Genomic DNA, 18588 nt, shown 5'->3' with positions numbered 1-18588 from the left:
ACATTTTGTACATTTTGAAGACAAAAACATTACGGACTGCAGCTTTAACATTAGTTAAATAGCATTAAATAGCAATGAACAATATTTCTACAGCATTTATTAATCTTAGTTAATGTTAATTTCAACATTTACTAATGCATTGTTAAAATCCAACATTGTTCATTTGTATTTTTATGAACTAACATTAACAAAGATGAAACAATACTGTAACAAGCATGCTAATGCATTACCTAATGTTAACAAATGAGACCTTATTTTAGTGTTACCGTTACATGTACTTACTATAGTAACAGTAAATTATGCATAATTACAAGCAACGAAACCTTACCGTTAGTACATGTTGTTAATTAATATTACTCAGTACTTAAATTTATAATTATACTGTAACAACAAGGGCAAATTAAATTAAAGTGTAACCCAGTATGTGTCTTGTTTTCCTGTAGAAATATCTAAACATTCTTAATCAAGGTACATTAACTTGAGAAGCAAGTATTTGTATTAAGTCAAAATTAAGTGAGTTTTTGCCTAAAAATCTGCCAACAAGGTCAGAAAAATAATTGTGCTTTCTGTTTGACTCCATTGGCAGATATATTTTCTTGTTTTAAGCATAAAATTAAACTTTGTTTTTTTTTTCTCCAGAAAACAAGACTTAAAGGGACAGTTCACCCAAAAATGAAAATTCTGCCCTCATGTCTTTCCGAACCTGTATGCATTTCTTTCTTCTGCATATGTTGAAGAATGTTGAAAACCAAACCATTTTGGTCCCCATTGACTTCTATTGTATTTTTGTTCATACAATGAAAATCAATGGGAACCAAAAACGGTTCACTTTTCAACATTCTTCAAAATGAGTTCAACAAAAGACAGAAACTCATACAGGTTTGGAATGACATGAGGGTGAGTAAATGATGACAGAATCATATTCAAAGCTAGCTTGCTATCGCTAGCCTCTCTGAAATTACCTACCCTACCTTTAAAAGTTGTACAACTCGCGTCTCATTACCGTTTTTTCCCCTTTTTTCAATGTGCCGCTTAGGTCTAGCGATGTGTCAAATCTTTTTTTTTTTTATCTTGGTTTATCTTCAGCATGTCTAATTGTAATGTTTGCTTATATTTTTTTCAAAACCGCGATTTAAAACAAAAAAACATTAAATTCGAATGAATCTGAAAAATCATCCAGCTCTAGTGTCTCGCCTTGAATGTTTAGTTATTTGTACTGGAAAACAAAAATACATTTTCTCTGACTCGACATGCAATGTAATACGTGTACGTAATGGAAAAGTTGTGCCTCTTGTTTGTCGTTTCTCTCTCTTCTGTTGTGGTTTTCCTCTGAGCACCTGAGTCAAGAGATCAGCTGATGGCTCATTTTCTTTTCTGAGCTGACTGAAATTCATCCAATCCCAGATCTGAGCATGTAAACTGTAAATCATGGTTTGTTTTCTGTGTTCATGTCCATGAGATAATCAGTATTTATTACTTTAGCTTGGACAGAAATTCTGACCACCAAGTCTAAACACATATTACGTTTCTTTGATCAAGTCATGTTTATTTATATAGCGCTTTATACAATACAGATCGTTTCAACAGGAAAATATCTGTTAATTCTGCAAAGTTCATCAATTATGAAATGATTGTATTGTCTAAATGTCGAACAGCTTTGCTTCAAGCCAGTTTTATATCATGCTAAATGCTTTGTAAACGTCACATTAAAAATAGCTCACTTGGACGTGTTTGGTCTAAACGGATAGTCCGTTCTGGTGAGTTTCATATTTATTATTCATCAGCAGAACACAAAGTGTGTTCAAACCAAACAGCATTCATAATCACAACCTTATTATCAGCGATTTGCTTCCTCTAGATTGTTTAATTGTCTCCCCGAACTCAGGGAATTTCCCGCTGGAGGTGTTCATGTGTGCTAATCTTGTAGAGCCGATCGTCCTGACGTGGAGGACAGCATTAGCTCTGATGTGATCTTATGATGATAAATTAACCCTCACACTGCTTTCTTTGCCATCACACCTGAGGTCTCAAACTTATTATTCTGATATTCACTCAATTATTCTGTTTCTAAATATTTGATAATCTAGCGTTGATACACACACACACACACACACACACACACACACACACACACACACACACACACACACACACACACACACTTCCAGTCAAAGTTTTGATACTTAATTTGTTTTGACGGAATTTGTTTCCACCTTAAATACTGAAATTAGTTTTGTGGTGTTTTATTTATGTATTTAAACTTATATTTTTATGGATTTAAACAATGAGCAACACATTCCTTTACAAATGACAGTGGCCCAGTAGCATAAGGATAGAACAAAGGAAATAGAAAGAAAACACATTAAAAAAACATGCCATAAAAATATATATAAATTTTTTTATTTAAATGTTTTTTTTTTTTTTTTTTTTACATTTTTTTTATGATTTGGTAGGATTTTTATTTATTTATTTATTTATTTATTTATTTATTTATTTATTTATTATATTTAAACAGATGATTTAGAGTGATATTTAAATGTTTAAAAATTAATAACATTTTTATTTTAAAATGATTATTTAAAATGATATTTTTATATATATATATATATATATATATATATATATATATATATATATATGTATATATTTATATCTATGTATATATGTATGTGTATATATATATGTATATGTATGTATGTATGTATGTATGTGTGTGTGTGTGTGTGTGTATATATATACACACAATCATTTGATTATTTGGATCATTCACTCATTCATTTAACTATTTAATTTTTTAATTATTTTTTTTACCTATTTATTTATTTATTTTAAAAGATTATTTAGAATTATCTTTATTTATTTGTTTGGTTTTTTTAAGTAAATTTTTTTTTTGTATGATTTGGATCATTCATTTATTCATTTAAGTATTTATTTATGTATAAATGTATAAATCATCAGGTGTCCAGCACACACATGTTTCTCCCGCATAGTGTTCAAAAGCATCCCAGGATGCACCTCATGTTGATTGATGAATGTCCAAAGTGAGCAGAGCTGAAATCTAGAAAAAGATCAAAGAGTTTTCATTTGTTTTGCTCACTACATAATTCCTTTTCATGACTTTAATATTTATCTAAAATGTGTAAGGTTAAAAACATAAGTAAATTCTCGACTGTGTATATGAGTGACTTTGTTCTTCAACGATAGAATGTTTACAGGTGTGAGACACACACACACACACACACACACACACACACACACACACACACACACACTGTGGTGTTACACATCTGCTGAAGCAGCTGTGGAAATACATTAGACTCCAGGAGGGAGGAGACACCAGTTATGTGTGTTTATGTGTGTTTATCTATGCGAGTGTGTGTGTGTGTGTGTGTGTGTGTGTTTCCTGTCTTCTGTTCCACACCCATCATTAATTTGAGGGCAGAGCTTCCACTAACCAGATCGAGAGAGAGACAGAACTGCAGACAGACAGAACGAGTGTTGGAGGAAGTGTGTTTTCTATCTCTATAACCTGCTCCAGATGGACCACATACCCCCATAACACACACACACACACACACACACACACACACACACACACACACACACACACACAGAGAGACTTATGTAAGAACACATAAGTGAACAGACCACTTTTATTGTTCCCTTTCTGGCGGAAAGAGTTGTGTTTTTGTCCCTCTCTTTCCCTCCCAATTTTTTTATTTTTTGTTTGTAGTTTTCACAGATGTGAGATGTTGGCTCAAGCCCATTATAATCGTGTGTGTGTGTGTGTGTGTGTGGCGTAATCGGCCTGTGGTGTTACTACCGGCGGTCTGGGCGGGACAGTCGCACTGGGACCCATGATGACCAAACCCTCCCTCTTCATCTGTTCATGCAATTGTCACGCAGTTAAAAATTACTATAACAGCGGCACGCCTTACTGTTCGACACTCAAACTGAACGATCTACATGGCATTTACTAATCTTTGTAAGATTACGCAAACATAAATTATATAAAGTTTAGTCTATTAAGTCTATTAAGTATTTAGTCTGTGTGTGTGTATGTGTGTGTATATATATATATATATATATATATATATTACATTTTTTATCTAATATTTATATTTGATTTTATTTATGCTTCATTTCAATAAAGAAAAGTGTTTCTAATAGTTATAGTTTTAGTTAATGGTAATAACCTGGCTCTAAAATGCACTAAAATATCAAAATGACTCGTTGCAAATGATATATTCTGTGGTTTTTGCACCATGGCTCGTTCGGTTCTGTTTCCGTCGCTGTTTTTGTGTCTTGTTTGAAGGCAAATGAAACTTCAAAATGATCAGCGTCCCGTCGGGTTCAATAGCGCCTCACATTCCCCTCGGCTGATGCTTTATTAGGGTTATTGAAGCTCTGAACGCGATATGCATAAAACATTCAGAGCGCATTCGCCTTGCATTAACTTCCTGTGTGCGTTTGTTTCCAACGGGAAGAAAAAATACAAATGACATCTCTTTAAAATCTCAGTCGCTACTCCAGGTTGGTAATGAGATTAAATGGAGAGCAAAAACAATAGTTCAGCCTAGAGTGATAATTCTGTCATAATTTATTCATGTCTTTCTGAACCTGTGGAAAACAGAAGGAATGTGTGTATGTGTTTTTTTTTATTATTATTCTTAATTAAGCTTTACATAAACAGGGAACCATTAACAGCAATACCAAGTTTTGAAACAAGACTTCACATTGCCCTCATTCCTGAATGTTATAAGTACAAGTCGTACATGTTGTACTGAATACGTAAATAAAAACATGTAAACGTATGAATACATAAGCGTGAGGAAAGAGAAAAATAAATCCAATTAAATGACTAAATAAATTTTTCTTGATAAGAATGCATTCATAGGCCTACGTATACATGTCATATACCTATACACACATGCATAAAGAGAAGCTATATGTACATATATTATTATACATATGTGCAATAATTATACTTACACATCCATATATACGCATATATACATTCATACATCTATGACCACACATATTCACACTGTTAGGGGTTAACAGTTTAGACCCAAGGACCAGATGTTTGAAAGAAGACCCGGAGTCAGAATTATAAAAAATTTAAGAAAAGTTTTATTGAAGATAGTTTGCAGTTTCATCAGCAGAAGTCAGCTTCAAGACTCACACAGGAGTTCGTAAGCGGGAACGCTTACAGTTACAAAGATCACAGCAGTTATACTATTTCCAAGGTCTAAGCTATGTCATAGTAATTTTCCACACATATACAGATAGACTGAAGCATATCTCCATAGATTATGCAGCTGACACTTGGACCCTGAAGTTAGGCACGTCGTGACCTTCCAGGTCGCAAATTTTTGGGTTGCTGGGTGCCAGCATGTCCCGAACAACAACTCAGTCAATCTCCAACAATGCCAGTGCCACCTGTAAGCAAGAAGACTAACACACACACCGACACACAGCTTTTCCAAGGTTGGATTTGGCCAGGCTCTAACTATAAACAGGAGTCTCGTCTCAAAACATCAAGATAACAAGTTCTTTCTCTCAGGATAGGACACTTTAGTCTAAATGGAAAATATAGGCTTTAACTGAGAAATGGTCCCTTAAACTATAGACTTCAATGACCCCTATTTGTTTGAACACGTTGAAGACAAACACAAAACCAGTCCCTATTTAATTTCTGGAAGCCGGGATAAATAGGCAAGCACTGTTACTACATTCAAATATCAAATACTGACATTACAAAGAATACATGAAAAGAACATTTCAGTAATCACACTGGTAACTTCTATAACAAAGTAAAATCTCCAGAGAAGTCATTCAACTCATTTGATATTTAGAAGGAAAAATATTGATTAATACCTTGATTATAATCTCTCATTACATATACATTGAAGCAGCAGTGGATTCCAATCCACCCCCTTCAACACACTCCTACAATGTTTTTCCCCCTTTTTTAAATGAGCTTTTTCTATTAGGCCCAGAAACAACTCGTATTGGATCTCATTAGTGATGATGCTGTTTGTGTTTCTGTGTGTTTCAGCGAGCGTGGCGTGTGGTTGGGTTTGAGCGATCAGTATTCTCCACGAGTCCTGCGCTGGGTGGACGGTTCTGAGGTCCGGTCGGGGGATGAGGGCTCGAGGGACCGGGCCACTCTGCAGCCTGGAAATGTGTGTGTGTCACTGGATGCCAGCGGCCAGCCCAGCTCACACTCCTGCACCGCCAAACGAGCTTTTGTCTGCCAGTTCACACGGCAAGGTAAACGTCCCGTAGCAACACACACACCTCTGGCTCGCATAAAGTCTGCTGCTGCATCCCAGTTTGCATCTGCCCTTACTGTAGTACACATCATTTTAATTGGTGCATCATACATAAAAAAAATGTGCCAGTTTGTGCATCTGCGCATGCTTTATATTGCCCACAACCCCTTGCAATATGGAAGATGAGTGACATTTGCACTTGTTCTTAATCACATTTTTGGTACAAAAATAAAGTTGAATTTGTGAAAAATAGTCACTTGTGAGAAACGAAATCACGCTAGTGAGAAACGAAATCACGCTAGTGAGAAACGAAATCACACTAGTGAGAATCAAAGTCGCGCTTGTGAGAAACGAAGCCGCGCTTGTGAGAAACGAAGCCGCGCTTGTGAGAAACGAAGCCGCGCTAGTGAGAAATGAAGCCGCACCAGTAAGAAACAGTCGCGCTAGTAAGAAACAAAGTCGCGCTAGTGAGAAATGAAGTTGTGAGAAATGAAGTCGTGAGAAACGAAGCACGCTTGTGAGAAACGGAGTTGCGCTAGTGAGAAATGAAGCCGCGCTAGTGAGAAACGGAGTCGTGCTAGTGAGAAATGAAGCCGCGCTAGTGAGAAATGAATTCGTGAGAAACGAAGTCGCGCTAGTGAGACACAAAACCGTCCTTGTGAGAAACGAAGTCGCGCTTGTGAGAAATGAAGTCATGAGAAACGAAGTCGCGCTAGTGAGAAATGAAGTCATGAGAAACGAAGTCGTGCTAGTGAGAAACGAAGTCGCGCTAGTGAGAAATTAAGTCGTGAGAAACGAAGCCGCACTTGTGAGAAACAAAGTTGCGTTAGTGAGAAGCAAAGTCGCGCTTGTGAGAAACTAAGCGGCGCTAGTGAGAAATGAAGCCGCGCTTGTTAGAAACGTAGTCGCGCTAGTGAGAAACGGAGTCGTGCTATTGAGAAACGAAAGCCGCGCTAGTGAGAAATGAAGTCGTGAGAAATGAAGTCACGCTAGTGAGAAACGAAACCGTCCTTGTGAGAAACGAAGTCGCGCTTGTGAGAAATGAAGTCATGAGAAATGAAGTCGTGCTAGTGAGAAATATAGTCGTGAGAAACGAAGCTGCGCTAGTGAGAAGCGAAGCCGCGCTAGTGAGAAATGAAGTCATGAGAAACGAAGTCGTACTAGTGAGAAACGAAACCGTCCTTGTGAGAAACGAAGTCGCGCTAGTGAGAAATGAAGCCGCGCTAGTGAGAAATGAAGCTGTGCTTGTAAGAAACAGTCGCGCTAGTGAGAAACAGAGTCGTGCTAGTGAGAAACGAAGCCGCGCTAGTGAGAAATTAAGTTGTGAGAAACGAAACTGTCCTTTTGAGCAACGAAGTTGCGCTAGTGAGAAACGAAGTCGCTCTAGAGAGAAGCGAAGTCTAAATAAAAAAAATTCACACAATGCACACAAGAACCTTTCAATTGAATTTAGAGCCCTGATAAGCAGTTTAAGGAGATAAATGTTTCTCTGCAATTACTCAGAATGACCTTCTTTGTGTGTGTGTGTGTGTGAAAAATGTCAGATTTAATGAGATTCACTCTTTAGTGTATAGCAGAAGTGTGTGAATTGGCATGCAACTTACATTTTCACTGAGCAGGTAAAAAATAAACCAGTTGTTCATGCTACAATTTGATTGGACAAGGGATTTGACCTGCTCCAATCACTGATCACTTCACTCAAAGTGATACAGAATGATGCAAATCATGTTTCATTTGAACATGTTTAAGAATTTCCTCTGAGAATGAAAATACAATAAAATTCAAATCTGAAATCCCTAAATAACAAGGTCACTAAACAGTGAAGTGCACTCTTGAGCTTCAGTTGAGCTTAACTCATTATTCTCTCCCTCTCAAGCTTCTGGCTGAGTGATGTTCAGCTCTTTTTCTTTTCATTATTCAAAATAAGATGTATTGAACACCTCATAGAATCATGATGCATAGAAAGATCAAAACACACACACACCGACTCAAGCCACAGTCAGACGCTCAAGCTGATTCAGTCAGTAACACTGCAGGCAGGCGTGTGTGTTTGTGTGCTCGGCTCTGCCTTATTGAGAAAACGCATTAATTTGATAAACGAGTGCTGATACGACAGACGTGTTTAGAGTCTGAATGTGTTTTCAGTTGAGTTTGCAGCTGAACATCAGTGTTTCTCTGCAGTGCGTGTTCCTGATGCTGGCGTCTTTACGGTGGGAACCGCTGTGTTTAACACACACAGTCCTCTGAGGAGCCCCACAGCGACACACACATCTGTGCTCAACAAACCCGCCAAGAGCGTAGAGGTAAACACACACACAGACACACACACACACACGCACACGCAAAATAATTATAGGCATTCAATCAAATTGAAAGATCTTACGTAGTTTTTATTGTAAGGTTGTAAGAAGCCTATTTGTATATTGTTTATATCTCTTGTTGTAAAATAGAATAAATAAATAAATAAATAATTATAAATGAAATGAATAATTATACATAAATAATAAATAAATATAGACAAACTTACTTTATTTGTTGAAATTAACTTTATTTTAATTAACATTTATTGATTATATTGTTTGTATATTTTGTTGTAAAACACAGTAAATAAATAACAATTATTAATAAATTATTAATTATAAATTAAAAAATTATAAATTAATGAATTAATATATATTATAATAAAGTATAATTTAAATCTAGACATTCAATAAGATTGAAAAAGCATATTGTTTTTATTGTAATGTTTTATGAAACATATTTGTGTATTGTTTGTATCTTTTTTTGTAAAATACAATAAATAAATAATTATATATGAATAAATATAAATAAATTAATAATCATACATCAATAATTATTAAAAATACATTTAAACAAACAAGCAAACATTTATTATAATAAATAATAAATATGAGTAATGAAAAATGAAAAATGTTCTTTAGTAGCGAATAGCATCTTTGTACTCATAATTAATGAAAGCTCCGTCTTGGAGAAAGATTGTGGTGATTTATAAGTGAGCTCTGGTTTTGCTGATGTTGGTGTGTGTTTGTGTTTGTGTTTGTGTTTGTGTTTGTGTGTGTGTGTGTGTGTGTGTGTGTGTGTGTTGCAGCTGCTGCTGTTCCCTGGAATGAGTTTCCTGAATGCTGGACGCCTGTCGTCTGTGGATCTGAACACACACTCTCTGAGCGCAGACACTCTGCTGAGGCTTCAGGTGTACCGACCGCAGTGCCAGAGATTGCTGCTGCTGCCAGGTAAAACACACACTCTCACACACTCACTCACTCTTACACCCACACACTCATGCTAACTTCATCTAAATTAACGCACTACCGTTCTAAAGTTTGGGGTTGTTTTTTTTGTTTTTGAAAGCCTCCTCTTCTTTTAAGATTTAAGATAGGTGTATATTTTATTTAAAATATATTTATATTTCTGAATATTCTTTCTATTCATATTCAGATTTATCTTTCTGCTTCGGCTTCGTTTCTGCTGCACATTCACCTCTCTCACACACTTTCAACCCTCTGAAACAGACACTTGATTCATATTCATAAACTTATATAATCTGGAGATATTCCAGAAACACCAATCTAGAGAGAGAGAGAGAGAGAGATGCTGTTCTGCTGGGTCTGACTGATCACAGTCATCAAGGTCACTGTCTGAGCCGTTACCCAGAAGCCTCTGCTGTTCCTCCTGATCAAAACAACATGAGCAGAAGAATGACACGCATCAATCCATCCAACACCAAGAGATGAGCGGCAGCTAAAAGAAAAGAAAAGAGAAAACTTCAGGGGATCCCGTGACAAGACAGAGAGATTATTTATCTATCTATCTATCTATCTATCTATCTATCTATCTATCTATCTATATCTATCTATCTATCCATCGTTCTATCCATCCATCGGTCGGTCCATCCATCCATAATCCATCTATCTATCCATCCATCGTTCTATCTATTCATCCATCCATTTATCAATCGTTCTATCCATCCATCCATTGTTCTATCTATCCATCCATCCATCCATCGTTCTATCCATCCATCCATTGTTCTATCTATCCATCCATCCATCCATCCATCGTTCTGTCTATCCATTCATCCATTGTTCTGTCTATTCATCCATCCATCCATCCATCCATCCATTCATCCATCCATCATTCTATCATCCACCGTTCTGTCTATCCATCCATCCATCGTTCTGTCTATTCATCCATCCATCCATCCATCAATCGTTCTATCCATCCATCCATCATTCTATCCATCCATCCATTGCTCTATCTATCCATCCATCCATCCATTGTTCTATCCATCCATCCATTGTTCTATCTATCCATCCATCCATCCATTGTTCTATCTATCCATCCAACCATCATTCTATCCATCCATCATTCTATCCATCCATCCATCATTCTATCCATCCATCCATCCATCATTCTATCCATCCATCCATTGTTCTATCTATCCATCCAACCAACCAACCATCATTCTGTCCATCCATCCATCCATCCATCGTTCTATCCATCCATATTGTAAACTGTTGCCATCATCATTTACATCATAACTTGCATCAAGCGAAACATTGTGTTAAAATATTCACAGCTCCTAAATAGACTCAAATTTAGTTCTTTTCCTCACACAGCCATCATATGACTTTCCTTCAGGAGTCCTGAGTGTTTATGCACAATGTTTCCCTCTGTAAATTGACGTTATCTTCGGATGCCCATCGTCATGGTAACAGGCTTGTTTGATGACTTGGCCATTTGCCGTGCAAGAACAGATTGGCAGACGGAGCTCTGAGATAAACAAACGAGCAAACAAATACATGCACAAGCAGCTCTGCAAGCTATTAGTAGACCAGAGTAGTTCATAATTTTACTTTTAAATGAAATCAGATGTGGAGATTGTTCTCAGCGGACAGGAGTTCGTTTTCTACCGCCAGTCAAGATCATTTCTCTGTGTTGAACGTGTTTGCAAACCGAGCAAACTAACAAACAGCCTCCAGACACACATCAACATGCTGAAAGTTCATTAGTTCAGTGAAGATGCTTTATTTCTTAATAATTTAACAATGAAATCTAAGATACATGAACCATATTTTTATATTTACAGGATCGCAGTCGGTTTGCTTACTCTGCAAAAGATTTTCTTTTCTTTAACAGTGTACATGTTTTTTTGTAATGATATATTGATTTGTATGGACTTCTGTTGCAGGTTGCGGTGACCTCTGTGCCCCCATCACTGTTTGCCAGGCCCCGGATGAGTGGATCAACGACACATCCGTCCGAGCCGAGCCCACTCCGTGCCCAGCGGGACGCCAGTACTGTCCGTACGCTGAGCAGTGTCTGCCACTGTCCAGCCCGTGCCATCCTGGGGCTTGTGTCAACTGTTCTGGTGTCAGTCCTCTGCCGGCGGGCACTCAGTACCCAGATTACAGCCTGGTCGGGGAGGTGCTGGTCACCCTGCCGGCCGGACCCCCCTCCAACATCCTGGTGAGTTTGACCGGAATGAAAACCTGGAACTGCACCTAATAAAAACCAGACTGAACTGCCTCTAAAATCGTAACTTCATGAAAACTGTCAAGACCATATTTGAATTGTATCTCAAACAATATACAAAATACAATATTTTATTTTGTGTAAAGACAATAAAGTCTATTTTAGGGAAAACATTTTTTATTGCAGCCTTATTTTTGACAAAAATTCATTAATAAATTATCGTAACACAACAAAAAATATTCTTTACATTAATGTTAAAAAAACTATATATACACTGTATATATGCTTTTAGATACACAGACACACTGCTGTGAGTGTGTAAGATATGCTGCTGCTGCATCAATACACGTACATGAATCCAGTAGCAGATCTAGGCAGGTGGAGCTGGGGAGGTGGAGGGGTTCAGAGGAACTCTGATGTTAGCTTACAGCGAACACTGAACCAGACTGTTTAAATCTCATTGGCTGCAGGATCAGCAGAGGCCAATCAGCTTGTGCCTTGCGGTAACAATGGGATTGCTTGCAGATTGCATGGGGACCAATCAGTCTGGGCCATCTAGAGTTTAATGACTGAACTAGATATTTATAATGTTTCTATTTCAAATAAATACTGTTTTTTTACTTTCTATTAATCAAACAATCTTGAATCCCAGAGAATTTATTATATCACGATTTCCACAAAAAAATATGAAGCAGCACAACTGTTTTCAACTTTGATAATATTCCGAAATGTTTCTTGAGCATCAAATCATCATATTAAAATGATTTCTGAAGGATCATGTGACACTGAAGACTGGAGTAATGATGCTGAAAATTCATTTGATCACAGGAATAAATTACATTTTAACACATATATTTCATAAAAAAAATAGTTATTTTAAATTGTAATAATATTTCATAATCATTTTGATCAAATAAATGCAGCTTTGGTGAGCAGAAGATACTACTTTCAAAAATTCCCAAACTTTTGAACAGTAGTGTGTGTATTTGGTGTTATTTTTGTGCCGTTTAGTATGCTAATTTTAATCTAAAAACACTTTTGTATATAAAAAAAAACTGTATAAAACATTCGTATTAATAATCATTGAGAACAATTGAAATTGTGGAAATCATTGAAAATCAGTGGAAACAAATGACATCATGATGCAAAAAAAATCATCCAAAATGGTTCATAAAATAGGCTTTGATTTCTTTATGCAAAATATAATTTTTTGTTCCTTTTGAATTATAATGTGAAATATAGACGTGTTCTTGACCGGTTTCATAGAGCACAAGTGCAGCACGCTCTAGCTTCACTACTATCTCTGATAATGACCCTCAGTTTATACATTTAGAGAAGCAGCAACAGCATATCTTGATACAAGTGGACAGGTTTCATCCCCTCTCACTTTCTGCCCTGCTTTCCCTCAGGTCCAGAAGGAGTTCGAGGACCTGCTGGTTTCCCCTGGGGACTTCATCGCCCTTCAGCACGACGCCGGGCCATCAGGCCTCCTCCAGTGCTCCTCCGAACCCTCTTCCCCATGGAAGCAGAGCGTGCTCATCCAGAACCGCTCTGATTGGTGGGATGCTAATGAGACGCTGCAAGCGGATGCTGAGGGAAGTTGGGAGGAGGGCGTGGTTTGTCAGATAAGGGTGTTGTACGTGGGACAGAACGAGACCAGGCTTCAGGGTCCCTTCCTCCGTTCTGGACTCCCTCAGTCTGGCGAATACAGTTTGGAAGTGACGTCCAATGATGAGGACTTTCCCGTCACTGCATCTTGTCCGATTCAAGTCGTCCCACCACTGGCGCCCACCGTGATCCATCCGATTAATCACAGCGGGACGGTGTACTTCCTCCCCAATCAGACGTGGATTCTCGTGACGGTCCGCTCGCAGCACGATGCCTTGATTGAGCGGGAGGGCAGCAACACGACCGTAGCTTTTCACAGCTCGTGTCCCCAGGACCTGGTGGCGAAAGTGGCCGAATGCAGAAGGCCCGGCCCGTACAACGACACCATGTTCGCATGGGTCGACCTCCAGCTCGGGTCCACACCGGGACAGACCACCGTAATGCTTCTTGTCAAGAGCGAAGTTACTGAAGCATCGCTACAAATTGAGGCGAGGGTGCAAGAGCCACTCCGGGGCCTGGTTGTCCAACCGCATCCTGCGCACAGAGTCCTCATGGAGTCCATAGTGGTACGTGACGTCCTCCCTTCTGAGGAAACCCTCTTAAACCAGGAGGTTTGTTGGTTTTAGGCTGGGTTAAACTGGTTTCTGTTTTTTTTATCTGGTTTTCTTTTCTAGTTGTGCGCTTCACTGAAAAATGTTACATACATTTTTTTTTTTCTTCATCGGAATGGTACGAAACTTGGTAAAGGTTTTGGCTCTTGCTATGTGAACACACAAAAAAAATCATGGCCATGATTCGAACAGGTTAAATGGTCCTGAAAAAAATAGTCACACTTGTGCTCCTCGTGGTCAAAAATGGAAATGAATGGGAGACGAATTTCCTCTAGTGGAAACTTTTGGTACTGCAGCCGAACAAAATCTTTCTGAAAACTCATTTTTTGAGATATCAGGCTAAAATTTTGAACACAACTTGTTTGGATTTATGACTTTGATTTTCTCACGTTTTTAGAGTAAAACATGTTTTTGAAATTATATATTTCATATAAAAATTTAAAACTTTTTACTACAGCAATAATCTGCCAGATGTCATCTTTGAAAAGAGATCGAACTTAAGTCTGTGCTCTAAAGCATACAAGCATTAATTTGCTCAAAAAGTGAATAAATGGATTGTAAATACAGCGTAAATATCATTTAGTACCATAAAATCTATAAAAAATAAAAAATATTAAGTAAAAAACATTATCAAACTAAAATATAATACATTAATTTCATTGAAATAAATAAAAAATATTTCTGTAATTATGTTGTAATTCATTTCTGTAATTTTTGACCGACACTCGAAGAGCAACACAGGGTTTAAACTAGTTTCCTACCCTGACAAGTGCCCAAAACCCATCGAAAACCATTAAAGCAGACCAGCTAACCACCTTAGGCTAGTTTAAACCATTTATCAGCATGGCTTTACCTTCTAAACATCTGCTGACCTTGGACTGTGTATCATTGTTAATATTTTAAAAACCACTTAAATCATGTGGTTTGTTGGTTTTAGGCTGGACTAAACTGGTTTCTAAACACCTACCCCCGCTTCACAGACAAGGCTTAAACTAGTCACAGACTAAAATGCATGCTAAAAGTCATTTCTACTGGCACATTTTAAAATATGTCAGTGTCATTGTCTCAAGATACACAACAGTAATGTTTTTTTTAAGGCACGTTTATAGCAACTTCTTACAGGCCTAATCCTGGCTTTATCTAAACCCTGTCTGTGAAACCAGGCCTTACTGTCCAAGAATAGAGTATTTATTGCTTATATTTTATGTTTGTCCATAAAAGATGTCTGTGAGAGAGAAGCGGGTCTGAAGGTTTAATGCTGTTCTTCATCCACCATGTCGCCTTTGTTACGGCCCTGACCTTTCACTTTAACCGTCGTCTTATTTGCTTCCCTCTTCCTCTCCGTCTTGCGTTTCAGAGTTACGTGGCGTCTGTGGAGGGAGGTACGGACCCGTCGTTCAGATGGACGGTGGATGATAAACCGTACTTCACGTACTACAACAGCAATTTAAACATCATCTACCAGAATGCAGCAGTTTACAAACTCACGGTGACTGGTTTTCATTGAACTCAGTGCAGTTTGTGTAAAAGCCACACTGACTCCATCAGCTCAGGAACTGACCCATCTCTTGTCTCCAAGGTAACGGCTATGAACCAGGTTAGCATGCTGACCGAACTCTTCAACGTGACGGTGGACCGCATGAACCCGATGACTGTCCCCGCCGTCCACGGAGTACCCAAAATCGTGCAGCAGGGTTTGTCCCTGAACCTCTCTGCGTCTGTGAAGATAGACATGGCGGTGAACGTCACCTTCTGGTATGTTCTGTTACAGTGAAGCTCTGATTGGTCGAATTAAAGATTCGAGGTCTGAAGACTTCAGCAGAAAGCTTAGCCATTTAAATTAGGGTTAAACTGTGTAATGCAGTTTCTTTAAAATGCGGTAATGCAGTAATTTAATGCCAGTCATAAAGAAAACAGCAATAATAGCAAATCATTCTTGGATAAAGAAGTCCTAATATTGGGATATTCCTAGTTTATTCCTGACGGAGTGCTTTCGTGCATTTTTTTTTTTTTCTTATTGAATATCATGTTTCTATGGAAGCTTGTTTCCGCCACAGAATAAAACATTTTAAAAGATAATTGCAACTTTTTATCTCACAATTGCCAGTTTACATCTCACAATTCTGACATCTTTTCTCTTTTCTGACCTTATAACACACGATTGCGACTTTGTATCATGCAATTCTGACCTTAAAACACAATTCTGACTTTATATCATGCAATTCTGACTTTATAACATGCAATTGCGACTTTATATCACAAGTCAGAATTGTGAGATGTAAACTCGCAATTGTAAGATAGAGACAAGAATTGTAAGATAAAAAGTCGCAATTACTTTTATTTTTGTATTCTGTGGCGGGAACAAGCTTTCATATGTTTCTCTTTGAAATATGTCACATAATGGAAGTAAAATGGGTTGTGAATGCTCTCTTTGAATAACTCTTCTTAAAATGCTTTCTACATTCATATCCCAGAACTGTTTAATGTACTCGGTCTGCACACACTCTTTTTTTTTTTCTTCTCCATGGCTTCCACCGCTTCACACACTCCCAGCCTGCTCCCCTTTAATGGCACTTTTCTCTAGATTTACAGTCTGTGGTTAGCGCAAAATGCTGACAAGAATTTTCCCTTCAACGCCGAGCATAGAAAGATTCCCAAACTTTCCGTTTCCATCCCCCAGAAGCCTGCTGCGCGCCACTGCAGATGTCTGCTTTATTTATTTATTTCATGGATTTCTCTATTTATTGTCAAAAAAAAAAAAAGTCTTTCAGACAAGTACTGTAGGCTGGTTTCTTCCCGACTCTTTTATCTTGCCTGCTCAGTATCTCTGGAGTTCAGCCCTCGGCTTGTTCAGTCAATCGTGATACCTGATTCTCCTTTGGGTTCCCCTTCCATGGAGAATTTGGGCATAAGATGGAGTGAGAGATGAAGGTGTATAGCCGGGAACTGAGCCGATGATTCAACAGCAGCTCCACCACTCCCTCCCGCAGCGATGAGTCAGACAGCCAGATTGCAGAAGACAGTGCTTTTATTCTCTCCAGCTAAAAATATCTTCAAAACAGACCTGCCACCTTGCTCTTGCACATTCCCGAGGCACCAAAAGAGACTTAAAGTTGGCTTTTCTCCCATCCAGTAGTCCCCTTTTTATACTGCAATAACTTTCTTTAAAGCCAACATAAAACCAGAGTTTACTTTTTTTAATACGTGTTCCTGGTCTTAGTGTGCACAGTGCGTCATTATTCGAAAGGAAAAACAACCGGTAATGTAAAAATGCAGTGACTTTTTTTTCCAACTCTTCCCCAACCACTGTCCAATTAATTCCCTGTTGATAAAATCAAGCCCTGTTTTTTTTCTATATTGAATATCTTGTCACATCGCATTAGTAAAATGGGTTGCCGGTTTCACGTTGACTTCAAGGCCTTGTTTACACCTGGTATTAAGATGCGTTTTGGTCGATTGGATCACAAGTGGACGATGTCCAGGTGTAAACAGGGTCTAAAATGTTTTGAGCTCGTCCACTTTCCACCACTTTCCACCACACATTCGACCGGATTGCTTTCGTAGTGTGTTCAAACTCTCTCCGTCTACTGATCTAATGCGTGAACATTATGGGAAGAGCTCTAGCCAGACGGGGTTTAAACTACCGGCTGGAGACCCAAGTTTGGTTTGAAGATGAAAAACGTATCAAGCACAATGTTCTCTCTCCATTCCTGATTTCTAACACACACACATCTTGCGTCTGTCAGAGCAGAAACTAAAGCTGATGATCTCCCTGTGTTTTTCCGTCTCTCCGGTCGCGTTCATATGTTAATAGCGTGAGCTTATTTCGTCCATTAGATCGAAAGATCTGAAAAAACACACACATTTATCCGCCCATAGACCCTCCCCTCGAAGAAATCAGGACAGAAGTGGCTGAAAGTGGACAAAAGAGACAGGTTAAAGCACCAGGTGTGAACGGGAATGCGTCTCCCTCGTCTACTTGTGATCAAATCGACCAAAACACATCTTAATACCAGGCGTAAACAGGTCTTAAGATTTGGCAGGTTAACAGTGTAACATTCCCAAAGATTAAAACACTCTCTACATTGTGAGAAACTGATTAAGTTTGTGATGTAATGTTTTGATGGTTTTATGTGTCACAGGTGGTGGTTTGGAGATGGAGGAAACCATACACATCAGTTTAAGCCTCCTTACGAAAACTCTTCCAGTAACCAGGTGGTGATTGATGACCATGTGGAATATATTTATGCACAGCCAGGTAAAAACAAAAACTTTTATATTATTTATTTATATTGATTATATTTTTTACATTTTATATTCATGTTTATTGTATTTTATATTCATATTCAATATACAAAATAAATTCTGAATATATAAATGTTAATATATATCTTAAATATTAAATATATATAATTTATCATATACATATATTGTATTTTTATTCATATTGAATATATTTTACATTCATATTGACTATTTTTATATTTATATTGATTATATTTTATATCCATGTTATTCATATTGCATATAAAATTAATTCTGTATTCATTTATTATATACATATAATATTTTTATAAAAATGTTGCGTTCATATTGACTAT

General features: G+C 37.7%; 1 protein-coding gene across 1 annotated transcript in view; it reads left to right on the top strand.

Annotated features, from left to right (window-relative positions):
• The window catches only part of pkd1a (polycystic kidney disease 1a), a 93048-nt gene that overhangs the window by 32425 nt on the left and 42035 nt on the right, over positions 1 to 18588 (top strand). The window contains exons 9-16 of the mRNA XM_084402771.1: positions 6062 to 6276; positions 8460 to 8581; positions 9388 to 9529; positions 11485 to 11762; positions 13178 to 13942; positions 15345 to 15476; positions 15567 to 15742; positions 18130 to 18245. Of these exons, the coding sequence (XP_084258897.1) occupies positions 6062 to 6276; positions 8460 to 8581; positions 9388 to 9529; positions 11485 to 11762; positions 13178 to 13942; positions 15345 to 15476; positions 15567 to 15742; positions 18130 to 18245 (1946 nt within the window). The remainder of the gene's footprint in view (positions 1 to 6061; positions 6277 to 8459; positions 8582 to 9387; positions 9530 to 11484; positions 11763 to 13177; positions 13943 to 15344; positions 15477 to 15566; positions 15743 to 18129; positions 18246 to 18588) is intronic.

Source organism: Rutilus rutilus, assembly GCF_951802725.1.
Source record: "Rutilus rutilus genome assembly, chromosome: 2".
Classification (NCBI taxonomy): Eukaryota; Metazoa; Chordata; class Actinopteri; order Cypriniformes; family Leuciscidae; genus Rutilus; species Rutilus rutilus.
Note: the sequence above shows the minus strand (reverse complement) of the source record. Positions and strands in the feature narration are given on the sequence as shown.